This window comes from Ochotona princeps, chromosome 8, assembly GCF_030435755.1.
Source record: "Ochotona princeps isolate mOchPri1 chromosome 8, mOchPri1.hap1, whole genome shotgun sequence".
NCBI lineage: Eukaryota > Metazoa > Chordata > Mammalia > Lagomorpha > Ochotonidae > Ochotona > Ochotona princeps.
In genome coordinates, this window is record NC_080839.1 from 48,247,323 (window position 1) to 48,260,689 (window position 13,367).

Sequence of the window (13,367 nt, forward strand, 5' to 3'; positions counted from 1 at the left end):
GGAGTGAATCAGTGGATGGAAGATCTTCCTCTCTGTCTCTCCTCCTCTCTGTATATCTGACTTTCCAATAAATATAAAATAAATCTTTAAAAAAGCAAATATTTTGGGGGTAATTTTTTATGCTTCAGTATGTATGTAGTATAGTTTTATATCATCCAGAGAATATTTATACATAAAGTGAGGTGATCTTTTAAAAAAATCTATTTAAACTATTTAATTGATACTTTATTAAAATCTGAATTATAGGTAAGACAAAAGATAAATTTTAAGAATGACCCACATTCTTATTGAGAGACAACTAATTTAATCACTCTAGCATAACTTTGCTTATACTTTCCATGTGCACATGGATGTTCTTTTAAAATACGAGCTTGCTATACTATTTGAAATCTACTTTTGTCATTCAATAATACTGGCTATTATTTCAAGTCATCAAATGAAGAAAGATGATATTTGGTATAGCCACAGTAACGTACTATATACCAAAATACATTTAACAATCCTCCATTCAGGCCTGCAGCAACAGTCTATTAACTAAAGTCCTCACCTTGCATGGCATGCGCCAGGATTCCATATAGGTACAGTTCATTTCCCCAGCTGCTCCACTTCATATCCAGCTCCTTGTTTGTGGCCTGGGAAAGCAGTAGGGAATGGCCTAAGGCCTTGGGACCCTATATCTGTGTGGGAGATCTGGAAGAAGCTCCTGGTTCCTGGCTTCAGATAGGCTCAGCAATAGTTGTGGCAGCCACTTAAGGAGTGAACCAGCATATGGAAGATCTTTCTCTCTCTCCTTCTGTCTGTATATGGCTTTCCAAAATAAATACATAAATAAAATAAATATATATTTTCTAAAATTCCCATTTACAAATGTTTAATTTTACTTGAAACGCAGATAGAGACAAATAGTAAGAGATTTTTCCATCCACTGGCTCAATCCCCAAATACCTGCAACAGCCATGGTTGGACTAGGTTAACATCAGAAGTCTGGTTCTCAACCTGGGTATCTCTTGGGAAAGGCAAGGACCCAAGTCCTTGAGCCATCATCTGCTGCCTCGCAGGGTGGACATCACCAGGAAGCTGGATCAGGAACAGAGTCAGCCCTCAAACCCAGACATTCTGATATGGGATGCAGTTTTCCCAAGCAAGGTCTTAACCACAGTGCCAAATTGCTACTCCTCAATTCTTCCTTTTAAAAACAGGATTTACTCTGTCTCTCATTCAGATCAATTTTCGAACAAATTAAGGTTTTTAAGGGAAACTGCATTGGACACGGTGGTTGACACTGATTAGAATGCCCACATCCCACATCATACTGCTTGGGTTTGAGTACTCGCTTTATTTCCAGTTCCAGTTTCCTAATAATGCCCATCCTGGGAGATAGCAAGTGATGACTAAGTATTTGAGTTTCTGCCTCTCACGTGGGAGGCCTGGGTTGAGTTTTGGGCTCTGTTGGTTTTCATCTGGCCCAACCCTGGATATTACAGGAATTTGAAGAATGAATTAGCAGACGGAAGAGCAATCTCCTCACCTCTACTTTCCTCTCTCCCAAACAAATAAAAAATGAATTATTTTAAAGGAGATTGAGGTTATTAGCTGTCATCCCTGCAACACAGCGAAGAACCATGCACGTGCTCTTGAGTGCTTTTCCCCACTGTGTGATACATTGATTGAAAGGAGAAATGCTGGATATGAAAAGATACATACTTCTGAAACAACCATCATGCCATTGTCACATTATACCAAAGACTGGGAAAATGAATACCCCAACAGGATATATCTGTGTCCTTCTTATCACGCCCCATGCCAGCAGCGATTATTTAAAAATCTGATTCGTGATTCAAAGAAATTTGTCTTCTGACAACTGTGAGTAAATCAAGGGAATGATATCTGGGTGGCTAAGTCAGCATGTCTCAACTCACACACCACATGGCAATCTTCCCTCCATCTCAGTGTCTCCAAATGGCCTGCAACTCCCCTTATTTCAGTCCAATAGGGACCAGGGCAGGAGGCAGAAACCATGTAGCCATGAAAGTCTTTGGAATCATATAACAATAGCTTCTTACAAGACTCCAGATACTCAGCAATGACCTCAGGCAAAGTGCCATTCCCCCCTAAAGACTCTCCAATCCTTTTCATTCTATAATACGAACTACATTCCTTCATCCCTTCCACATATATAGACTTAGCCTGAATTTTAGAAAGGAAATCTGAGTGCCTCAGAGGTCTAAATGCACCAAACCCCATTACCTTCCCCGTAACACAGTCTGAGCAAGGCTGGCCACAATGGCACGCTGGCCTGATGAGCCAAGCAATGGGTGGAAACATAAAATGACATCAACATTTGCATTTTTCATTCAGCTAGAAAACAAGTTTGTAAATGATATGAATATAGGTTATAGTATGATTTTAGATATTTCAAAAACTTTAAAAATAATAGCACTGATACAGTTATTAATAGTCATTGGTTTTCATCATGCATCCCCTACTTTGAAAGCTGTTCCCGAAGCAGTGGGCACAGGTGGGCTCCCTTTGGTTACATATGAACCGTGCAGGTTTATGCATGGTCATGTTGATTTGCCAACTGCACATATTTTCTCTGCTTTCCATTCAAATGGAAAGACTGGTGTACTTCACTACACCAGTGGTGGATAAAGGCATAGTGACTATTTTTTATTATTATTATTATTTTATGATACAGTTCCATAGGCTCCTGGTATTTCCCTTATCCCAGCCCCAATTCCCCCCTCCCTAGTTCCTCTACATCATTACTAAAATATAGTTCTTCATACACAGTCATATGTCCATCATTTCGGGCATGGACGATGGCAGAGTCCAGCATCCTATTGTCAAGATAAACAGTTTCATTGTAAGTCCATCTTTGTCTGGAAGTAGAAATACATACTACATTGTATCCTCACATCTGGATATGTTAGTTTCCATTTCACAGCTACTGAACATCCCCTCAAATGAAAAGTCATAATGCAAAATCAACAATAGAAAGAAAAGTAGAAATTTACAATGCCATGAAGTTAAATAACATGTTACTAGATATGATAGACTCCATTACACAGCTACTATACATCCCCTTAAATGAAAAGCCACAAAACAAAATCAACATCAGGGAGAAAAAAGAAATTAACAACAGCATGAAGTTAAATAACATGCTACTAAATGACTAATAAGTAGCTGAAGAAATGAAAATCAAGAACCTTCCTGCAGAAAATGATGCTACTGTATGATCTATGAATCACTGAAGAATTTAATCAGAAGAAAGTATTTTGAAGAGATGAAACAGAAATCATCAATACCCATGTGATATAGTTTCCACTGATTTTTGTTTGTGAAATATTTCTCTTTTAGACAACAAATATATGGGTTTTGTTTTTTAATCCAGTCTGCTAATCTGTGACATTTGGTTGAGCTTAAGCCATTCAGGGTTAACACGTATGGGTGGTACTTTGGTCCTGTCATTTTAGGAATGGGTTGTTCATTGGTTTAGTCTTGTCATTTTACTGGGATGTTCTTCATATTTGCCTTTGGCTTTGGTAGATGCTCTTCCTCTTCTCAGTCAAGAGAACATCTTGAAGTATCCTTTGTAGCGCAGGTTTGGAAGAGGCAAATTCTTTTAGCTTTTCTTTACTGTGGAAGGATTTTATTTCATTTTCAAAAACAAAAGAAAGCTTTGCTGGACATGTTATCCTAGGCCGACAATTGTTTTCTTTTAGAATCTGGAATATGTTGCTCCATTCTCTTCTTGCCTGTAGAGTTTCCTGTGAGAGATCTCCTGTGAGCTTAATTGGCATTCCTTTATATGTCAATTGATTTTTTTCACGTGCACATTTCAGGATCTTTTCCTCATGTTCAATTGAAGAGAACTTGATGATCATGTGTCTTGGTGAAGATCACTTTTAATCAGGCCTGTTGGGAGTTCTGCGCCCCTCCTGGATCTTGTTTCCCAATTCTTTCTCCAGATTAGGGAAATTTTCCTTCATTATTTCATTAAGTATATTTGTAAATCCAGTTTCTCTTTCTGTACCTTCTGGGACTCCCATAACTCTTATATTTGGCCTCTTAATAGTGTCTTTCAATTCTTGAATTTTTTTTTTTTTTGCCCTGATCCAGCTCTGCTTCCAGTTTTTTCTTTGCTTTCCCCTGATGACAGGAAATATCTTCCAATTCTGAGATTCTTTCTTCTGCTTGCTTGAATCTATTTTGGAGACTCTCCTCTGTACTTTTAATTTGCTCTACTGTGTTCTTAATTTCTGCTATATCAGCCTTGATTTGCTTTATTGCTGCTATTGCTTGTGTAAAATATTCCTTAAATTCTTTGAACTCTTGTATGTGTTTCTCATTTTTGATCAGAAGCTTTAAAATGAGTTTTATGAATTCTGTGTGCCCCATTTTCTCGATGTCTTCCTCAGTGAACTCTGAGGTTGGCATAGGGTTTTGCTCCTTTGCAGGGGAGTTTTCAGTAATATTCACTGAGCTTTTGTCTCTTCTTTTGCTCTTGGTCATTGTACTTCTGGTTAGCAGAGTCTTCTCCTTGGGGCAGGTTTCTAAGCTGTGTCACCCACAGGTCTGCAGTTTGATTTTACTTATTGCAGTTGGTACAAAACTCTGCTTGTAGCCAATTGTGCCACTCCCTCCAGCGAGTTCCAGGTCTGGGTTCTTATGTTAGATTTTCACAAAGAACTCCATAGCCCCAGCTCCTGGCTCACCAATCTCCACCTCCTGTGATACCGTGCTGAGGCTGCACCATTGTCTGTACAACCTTTCTTCCACTTTCAGTTGGAGCAGGTCCCAGGATTAGGGAGACACCAGGTGTCCTATATAGCTAGGTTGTTGGTGGCGCTGATCTTGCTGGAACCTGTTGGACGTTAGGTCTGGGTGCCACACGGACCTATTTTGACCCGTACGATGCCACCGTCGGTATTATTTTCCTGCAGGACCAGTGCAATCCACGGACCTCAGTGAGTTCTTGCAAGCTCAGCACATGCGCAGTTCACTGTTGTCCCCTGCAGTCCTAAAGCTTTTGCCACAGTGTACAAAATGGCTCCTGATGTACCATTAGTCGAGTTCTTGATGAGTTGGCCATTAGGTCTGAGGACTACCCATATCTGTCTTGGGAGGTATTGTAGAACGCCACATTGCTGCAGTTCACTGAGTCAGAAATGAGTTCACACCCAGCTCTGTGTATTCTCAGTCCCTTCCCTTGCCTTTACCTCCTTATGCAAAATGGTTCCCAATTCGGCTCTTGGGGGCTGACTGGGTTGTGAAATCCACCCTGTTCTCTCACTGCCTGTCTGGGATCTGCTGCTCTCTCTCTGCTCCTGGTCAAATCAAATGGACCAGTAGGACGGACAATTCTTTGTCTGGGTTCACCTCCCAAGCTCCCATTGAAAGTCCCTTCCCACCTGGTTGTTGGTGGAGTTCCGGCTGCTGGTGAAGTTCAGGTGGCCGTTAGCTGAATGCCGCTGGAGTATCAGCCACTGCAACACCACACCGTTGTGTCCACTGCTTTCCTGTGTCTGTCAGTCTCCAGGTACCCCTCTGCTGTTGCTCTGTCTTCTCCTATTTCTTGGAATGTATCCTCTCTGTTTCATCCTGATTAAATGTTTCTCTGTCCATTTAAACGTGTCCTTACCCTATTCCGCCATCTTGATTCTCCAAGGCATAGTGACTCTTGAGAGGAAAATACATACTTTCTGCTGTCTAGCCCACCAGGAGAGACACAGGCTGTGAGAGGGGAGGAGTCCAGAAGCAATGCAGAGGAGAAAAAACGTGCATGTGGGCTGTTCCAACATCATGTGAGCATGCCAGGATGACAATTTCAAGGAGAAAAGATGGAGCAAAACAGGTGCCTGAACTGCTTTTTGGCCACGTCCATTGCAATACATGACTTGCAAATTCTTCCTCTGGAGGCTGAAGACTGGGCAGAATAGGACCAAGAAGAGAAGAGATAAATGCTTTTATGTAACCAGTATGCCATGTGCCCTGGGCAGCTGATATGAAGCTGAGTGACTGGGACCAGGCAGCATGGCCAGATTGAAGTAAGACTCAAGACCTGGTTCTCCTCACACCACAAAGGGACAGGAGCAAGCTAAGCCAGCATGTGTTTGCAGGTGATGCCCCAGCTTACATACACCAAGACAACCCATCAAAAACAACTATCACTGCCTGTGAGGTTTCTGATTCACACAGTGAGCTACAGCCACAAACCCACTGCCAGCTCTGCCAGGAAGCCAGTGTTCACAGAGATGCCATGTGATGGTTTACTGTCCCCCTTGTGGAATTAAGGCCACTGCAGCTCAGACAAGTTAAGGAACTCACCCAAGCACACCTTCCTGCTGTCTTGTTAGCCACTTCATTTTGCACTGTTGATACAGCATGTTCTAACTTCCAGAGCATTCCACCTATTCTCTTCCATCTTAAAATTTATTCTATAAATTTTTGTTCAACTCATTATTGAACTCTGAACTTCCTCTCTCTTAAGATACCTCTGCCTGATATTTATTGCTCAGCAAATAATCAGTATCCCTGATTCTTTTATCAAACAACCTCTTTCCTTAAGCACTCTGAATAAGGCAAGTCCCAGGCTTCCCTCAGTGTTTCTGATACTAAGAGCTTGCTGGATAAACTCAGAGCTCTCGACAAGACCTTCAGGGGCAGCTTCTCTGACTTTCACAGCCAGGAACAGACATGCATGTACCAAAAATCTATTATGTGCCAATCCTGTGTGACAATGTGGATGGACTGCATGGTATAAGAGGGTTTCTTGAGTGCGTCTATGTCCAAGATCATTGCCTCTTTAATCTGGGGTGTGTTTATGTACTCCTTTCACAAACAGGCAAGCTAAGACTTACATTAGAAGCCACTTGCCAGGAAAAAGAGAGGGTGGCTTTCTTGCTTCAGAACACCAGTCTCTCCACAGGTTTCCCATATGGTTTGTAATGTCCTTGGAAATAATAAAACAGAAGAGCTCAAATCCTCAGAAGTTCTCAGTTTAACTGGTAAACCTGGCTGTTCACTAGAACATTAACCTAGAGGGGTAGGTATTTGGTGAAGATGATGTTTGGGGTATTCACCGGAGGACCTAGCTTTGAATGCCAGCTCTGCTTCCAATCCTAGCTCCCTGCTAATACACACTCTGGGCATTAGTAGGTGAGGACCCCAGGACTTGAGTCTCTGCCACCCAAATGGAAGATTAAATTTCTTGCTTCTGACTTCAGTTTGGCCCATCTCAGCCACTGCCAGCATTTGGGGAGTGAAACTGCAGGTGGCGGATAGCTGTCTCTGTCCTTCACACCATATCCATAACTGTATCTTTGCCTGTCTTTCACATAAATAAAAAAGAAGTAAGACAAATCTACCATTTGTGTATTTTCAGTGTGATCAAGGCAAGCCCAACAGAAACAGCCTGAAGGAGGGGAGCTTGGGGAGGCTCCAAGCAGAAAGGCTTGAGCTGAGCTGCAACGAGGGAAGGGGGATGGTTCTGAGAGACAGCTTCTCCCCAGGAGCCCTGACTCTGGGAGACACTCTGGGAGACAGCTGTTTTTTCTGCATTGCCAGTCTCCACAGATTGTCAGGGCCACTCACATTCTTCCTTTCCATTAAACTCTTGGTTGAATGCCCTCTATGTGATCTGACTTTCCCATTCTCCTTTCTCATGCTTCTGACTTGAACTTTGCTGTGCACATGGCCTTTGGGGTGCTGTGAGAGACACAAAAAGGCCCAACTTCGGGACTCCTTTCAACACTTCTTTGAACAACTAAAGAAGTTGAAGGGGAAATGGGCAGGAGGCCTAGGCTGGCCTTCATGATGAATTCCTTGAGAAATCATCAATCAACAGTGACCCCAGAAATATGCTGATCACAGTTTCTGTGAAGAGCACACCAAACCTGTCAAGGCTGCATGCTGTGAGGCAATGCATGTGGTACCCACATATGTTGGTTAAAGAAAAAAAAGCCCTGTATCACTGAGCAGCCAGTATCGCTAAAATACATGCCACTCTTATCTCTACTTACAGAGATAGTAAGGGCCTTCAGGAAATGCATCAGAGAATGGAACTCAAAAATGGGTTTATTTTGGTGCAGAAAATGTTTGAAATCCATATTTTTCATAGTGTACATTTTTCATGAACTTTCTGAACACCTCTCATATGTATGAATTTGAAAACCTGCTTGTCCCAAAAAAATCTTTCAATGGCACTTTCTGGGAACTTTTTGAACTCCCCACACATACACATGCTGGGGTTCCAGCTACTTGGGACTTAGCTATTCTAGAGTACCCTCTGAGCCAGGAAAGTGCTCAGAGCACCCAAGGGAAGCCTAGGAGGGATCTTCAAAACTTCTCACAAATTTATGTTATAGCAGGAATGAATGTGACCTCAAAATTTTGCACCAAACTAAACATTTCCCCCCCAAGAGCTTCTCGGGGTAACTTCGTATGACCAAGGGGTCTCTGGATAATCCCACTAACTAAGCAAAAACATAACTGCTTCATGTTCCCTAGTTCCTGCCCAGCCCACTCCAGCTTGTCTGCACTCTAATCACAACCAAATCATTTCCATCACTGCATTTTACTTTCATTGCTCCTAGTTCTTTCCTTCTGTTCTCTCCCATGGAGAAAAACGCAGACTTAAGTATCTGCTGAGCCCCCATGTCATTGGCTCAACACCATGCTGGCTCAGAAAAAAAATCATATAGGGCGATATATTCTAAAGAGTTCTTCTGTCCAAATGAAATGGATGTGGGGCATAAGTGAGTCATGCACACCTGAGCCACAGAAGTTGAGGCAAGTGGGGCCCTCCCTGTGGGGCAGTCAGCAGAGCCTGAGAGGGAACAGAGGCTTTGCAAGGCCAAGAGCAGAAGAAGAGGTCCTGTGGACAGGGAATTATCAAAGTACAGTGCACAGGGCTGATGAGCTCTAGAGTACATCAAGGCTCTGTGTAGCTGCAGAGAAGAGCTTCTGCAATGACAGATAAAGCTGAACACAAAGGCAAGATGTTAACTGGGCCAGGCAGGCCAAGGTCAGGACTTGGTCTTTATCTTGCAGCACACAAAAGGCCCTCAGAAATTTGCACCACCTTGCTTCTTGGACCAAGAGGAGTCCAGCAGCAGTATTGTGCTTGAAGGACTGCAGACAGCAGACAGGAGCGACCAGACATGGGAAATCTGTGCAGGAGGTTCAGACGCACCTGACAGCAGAGTACCCGGGCTCTCACAGTTGCCATGGGGACAGAAAAGCAGAGTGGCAGATGCAAATGGCATTTCCAAGGAGAGCAAAGGCTCTGTGCCCACTGAATGCAAGGGAGGGGAACCAGTATGAGATGAGTGACATCCAGAGTGAACACTCATCCCCTTGAGTGTTGGGCATCAAGAACCCCCTCTCTCTGAGCAGTGCCCCCCTCTCTCTCCATGTGCATGGTTCTCTGTGGAGGTCAGAACCATGTCTTCCACTGAATCTGCAGACTTACACGCTTTCTGTCTGCCTCCCCCACCACACACACACACACACACACACACACAACTCCGATGTGAGACCCAGCTGAATCACACAATCCCACTTGAACTCAGGAACCGAAGGAGGGAACAAGGACATGGAAATGACTTGGGATTCTATCCAGGAGGTGGCATCCTGCAGTGATGGCCACAGCGGTAGCTTCTGCAGTACTCCTGGGACTGAGCTTCTTGTGGACTAGCAGCATATGGCTCTCCAGCCTGGTGATTACTTGGGTATCCAGTGGGTTCCCTTAATCAAGAATCCTTTTCTGTGGCTTACTGAAAACTCACTCACTAATAACAGCATTTAATAAATCCCTTTTCCAGGTCCCTCCTTAAAACTCTCACTCCCAAACATGCAGACTTCACAGTTACAGCTTGCTTGAATCACTAGAGTACGAATGGGCAGAAACACTCACCAATCACTGACCCTGAGTTCACTTGTACCAGTAGCACTTCCAAGACCAACCACAGGGGTAACATGGCCTAAATCCATTTTGCTCATCTCACATCACTGCAGTCAACCAAATGTGCCCTGAGCCTGACCCCAACACACCACAGTTCCTGGGGCAGGGTGGGAGCTCTGTTTCTGACAGAGTGACTGGGATCTACTTGTTCCAGAAAAAGCTTTTTTTTTTAAGATTTATTTATTTTTATTGCAAAGTCAGATATACAGAGAAGAGGAGAGACAGAGAGGAAGATCTTCTGTCTAATGGTTCACTCCCCAAGTGATTGCAATGGCCAGAGCTGTGCCGATCTGAAGCTAGGAGTCAGGAGCTTCTTCTAGGTCTCCCACACAGGTGCAGGGTACCAAGGCATTTGGCCTTCCTTGACTGTTTTCCCAGGCCACAAGCAGGGAGTTGGATGGGGGGCTGCCAGGGTTAGAACCAGTGCCCATATGGGATCCTGGTGCATTCAAGATGAGGACTTTAGCCACTAGGCCACTGCACTGGGCCCTCTAGGGAAATCTTGAAAGTCTCCTCTCATGAGTAAAAAGTACTAATTGCTGCAATGTTTAGAAAATACTATAAATGCACTGAGAAATAAGGAGAAGAGACAGGGATAGAATACATACAAGCATATCTTTTTAGTCATGATTTTTGTTTCAAAATATTCCAGGGAGAAAGGAAATAGGTACCAAGTATACATGGAGCAAATGCTTTTTTAAACTGAGTAGGAGCAGGTGGGAATGTATTATACTATCTCCTTTGCTTTTGATATTCGGAGTTCTCATACAAAATGTATAAAAATTGAATCATAACTATCAGAATGACTATCCTTGAAATTTCAAGCACACACAGACAGCGTGATTCAAATCTCTGGTGACTGTGTGATAACTAACAGCCCCAGGGTAGAGTAAGCACTGAGTGTCATGTTATTAAGGAAATCTGGGATTTTGCAATGATGGTATGTCCCCACTTACTAGGGTGCTTATGGGTGTGTGTTGGGGGGTACGGAGCATGGCATTTCAGTTAGGGAATCAGCACTGACAGATCTGAAGCCAAAGAGCACAGAAGGGAAAAGGACTGTGATCCTACACCCCCTCTTCCCCTCCCCATGCACAGCTTGCAAAGCTCCAGCCCACATTGGGATCTGCGTGCTAACTGGGAGGAGTGTCAGTGATAGACCTTCCTATACAGACAAAGCTGCTTCCAATCCTGTAACTTCAAGTTCAGAACATCAGAACACACAGATCCTGAGGCAGCCCGGAACACGCCCACAGCTCAGTGCAGACATAACTTCCACCTGCAAGCCGGCTAATCTAATTCTAAGGAAAGCTGAGTGTCAATCTATATAAGGCATGTCTGATTTCCTCTGGGACCCCACCTAGCACAAAGAAGCAGAGTACACACTTGGAGCTCACTGCTTTTCCCACCAGCCAGTGGGACCCTGTTTAAAGGCCTGGACTAAAGAAGCTGTGTGAGAATGACACACACATGGACAAATTTTTCATTCACTGGTGAAGGTGGACAGCCAAACTCATTGACAGATGTGCTGTAAGATCTGAGCTCCTATTTGGAGGTCTCTTCTATTCCCTCTGCCCTAGCAGGTTCCTGGAAGACACTGAACTAATGCTTACTCCTAGTCCTGTTTTCATCACCATCTCTGGGGTTGCACTGTCTTGGTGGGAAATCCCCCAAAAGATGAGTGATTTGTCTTCTCCCTCCCTCTACACACTGCATGCACTGCACGAGTCAGCAGCTCACACAGTGCATCACTCAGGAACTCACAGACTAAGTCCTTCTCTGCCCCACCATCTGCTTCTGTAACCAATTCACACAAATGACACATGGTCTGCAACTGACGAGCACGTTCTTATCCAGGCAATGTCTAATGGTGATCACAGGCTATTTCCCTGAAGGGCCAGCTGGTCTCACTGGCCAGGGTCTTCTCCCTTTTGATGCCCCTGGAAGGTCAGGGTGCCAGCTGCACTGAGGAAATCCTACTATCTTAATCAGAAGTCCCTCTAACAGAGGCTACTGAAGAGGTCAACTCCCTAGAAGCAAAACAACTCTCTTTTCCATGGGACTCCCTGCCTTCCTTTTTGCGACAGTGGTTGCCACATATGCTGGGAAGTTACTGTTTTCTTGAATGGGGCTTTCCTGAGGTCAACAGATTTGGGGAATCCTTCCATGCCATGTTCCCACCTAGAGATTCACCATCAACACTGACATTGTAAAATCCTTGCAATTATTTTTAGCATGTTGTTTTCTCTAATAACACCCAAAGAAAACAGAGATTTTGATAATCCCCCTTGGGACACTGCAATCTCCATTCACCTGTCCCCACAAGAAGCTAAGGAGAAACCAGAGGACAATATTGTGACCCTTTGTTGCTCTTAACTCTTTAGTGCCTTTTTCTGGGGTCATCCACAGGCAAACAACCTTGCATGTTCCATGCTTTGGCCATCATATTGTAGGCTCTTCTGAATATAGAAGTCAAGATCCATTTCTAAGGATCTTAAAGCCTCAGGACATATAGCAACTGATTTTTAACATACATAGGAACTTGGGCAATGGCATTGGAAGATAAAGCTTGGTGCAGAAAAAAAATTTAAGCTATGTATTATTATTTTTTTTTTTTAGCCTTTCCAATGAGTTTCTTCAATTCCAGGTGATACAGAATTTCTAGAATAGAGACCACAGAGCAGCCTCTGGCAGGATTCTCAGCTGGGCCTACTTTACATGCACAGCTAAGAATGGCTGGATGAAAACAACTTAGGAGACAGTGAGCTACCATACAGTGGTGGTTCCCCCCCCCCATTTTTTTTCTTTTTACAAAAGTTTATTTGTAAATGTACAACGGGCTCCAAAGTGGCACTACATTCTTACTATGGGCAGCTAAAGATGCTCCGGCCGAGACACCAGATGTTCAGACACGTGTGGGGTCGAGGGCAGCATCACTTCAGGTGCCAAGGAGCAGCTTACTTTTTGCCAGATTTCTTAATTCCACCTGTGGCCAGGGGGCCCTTCCCCGCCTTCGCTTTCAGCTCCTCCAGTTTCTTCTGTTCCTCTTTCTGTTTCTGTTTGAAAGCCTTATCCTCCTCATCCATCTCCTTGGCCTGCATCTTGGGTTGTTTCAGGGGCTTCTTTTTGCCACCTTCCCGGCCGGACATGGCGCCTGCTGCCCCTTCCCCAGACCCTGCCACCGGAAACCGTATTATTTTTTATAATGTGTATTTTCCATTAATTCTGTGAAGATCCCACTTAGGAATCGATTTTTATTTATGCATTTTAAGATGTATTTATTATTTATTTCAAAGTCAGAGAGATATACCTTTACTCCACTGGTTCACTTCCCCTATGGCTACATGGCCAGGACTGAATTAATCATAAGCCAGGAGCTTCATTCAAGTCCCCCACAGGA

General features: G+C 43.7%; 2 protein-coding genes across 2 annotated transcripts in view; both read right to left on the reverse strand.

Annotated features, from left to right (window-relative positions):
- Positions 1–13,367, reverse strand: part of PRKCE (protein kinase C epsilon) — a 481,837-nt gene that overhangs the window by 255,710 nt on the left and 212,760 nt on the right. The gene's annotated exons all lie outside the window — the stretch shown is intronic.
- Positions 12,757–13,150, reverse strand: LOC118760306 (translation machinery-associated protein 7). Its single transcript, XM_036497548.2, has one exon. It carries the CDS (start codon positions 13,114–13,116, stop codon positions 12,925–12,927), a length of 192 nt encoding a protein of 63 aa, XP_036353441.2. The 5' UTR covers positions 13,117–13,150; the 3' UTR covers positions 12,757–12,924.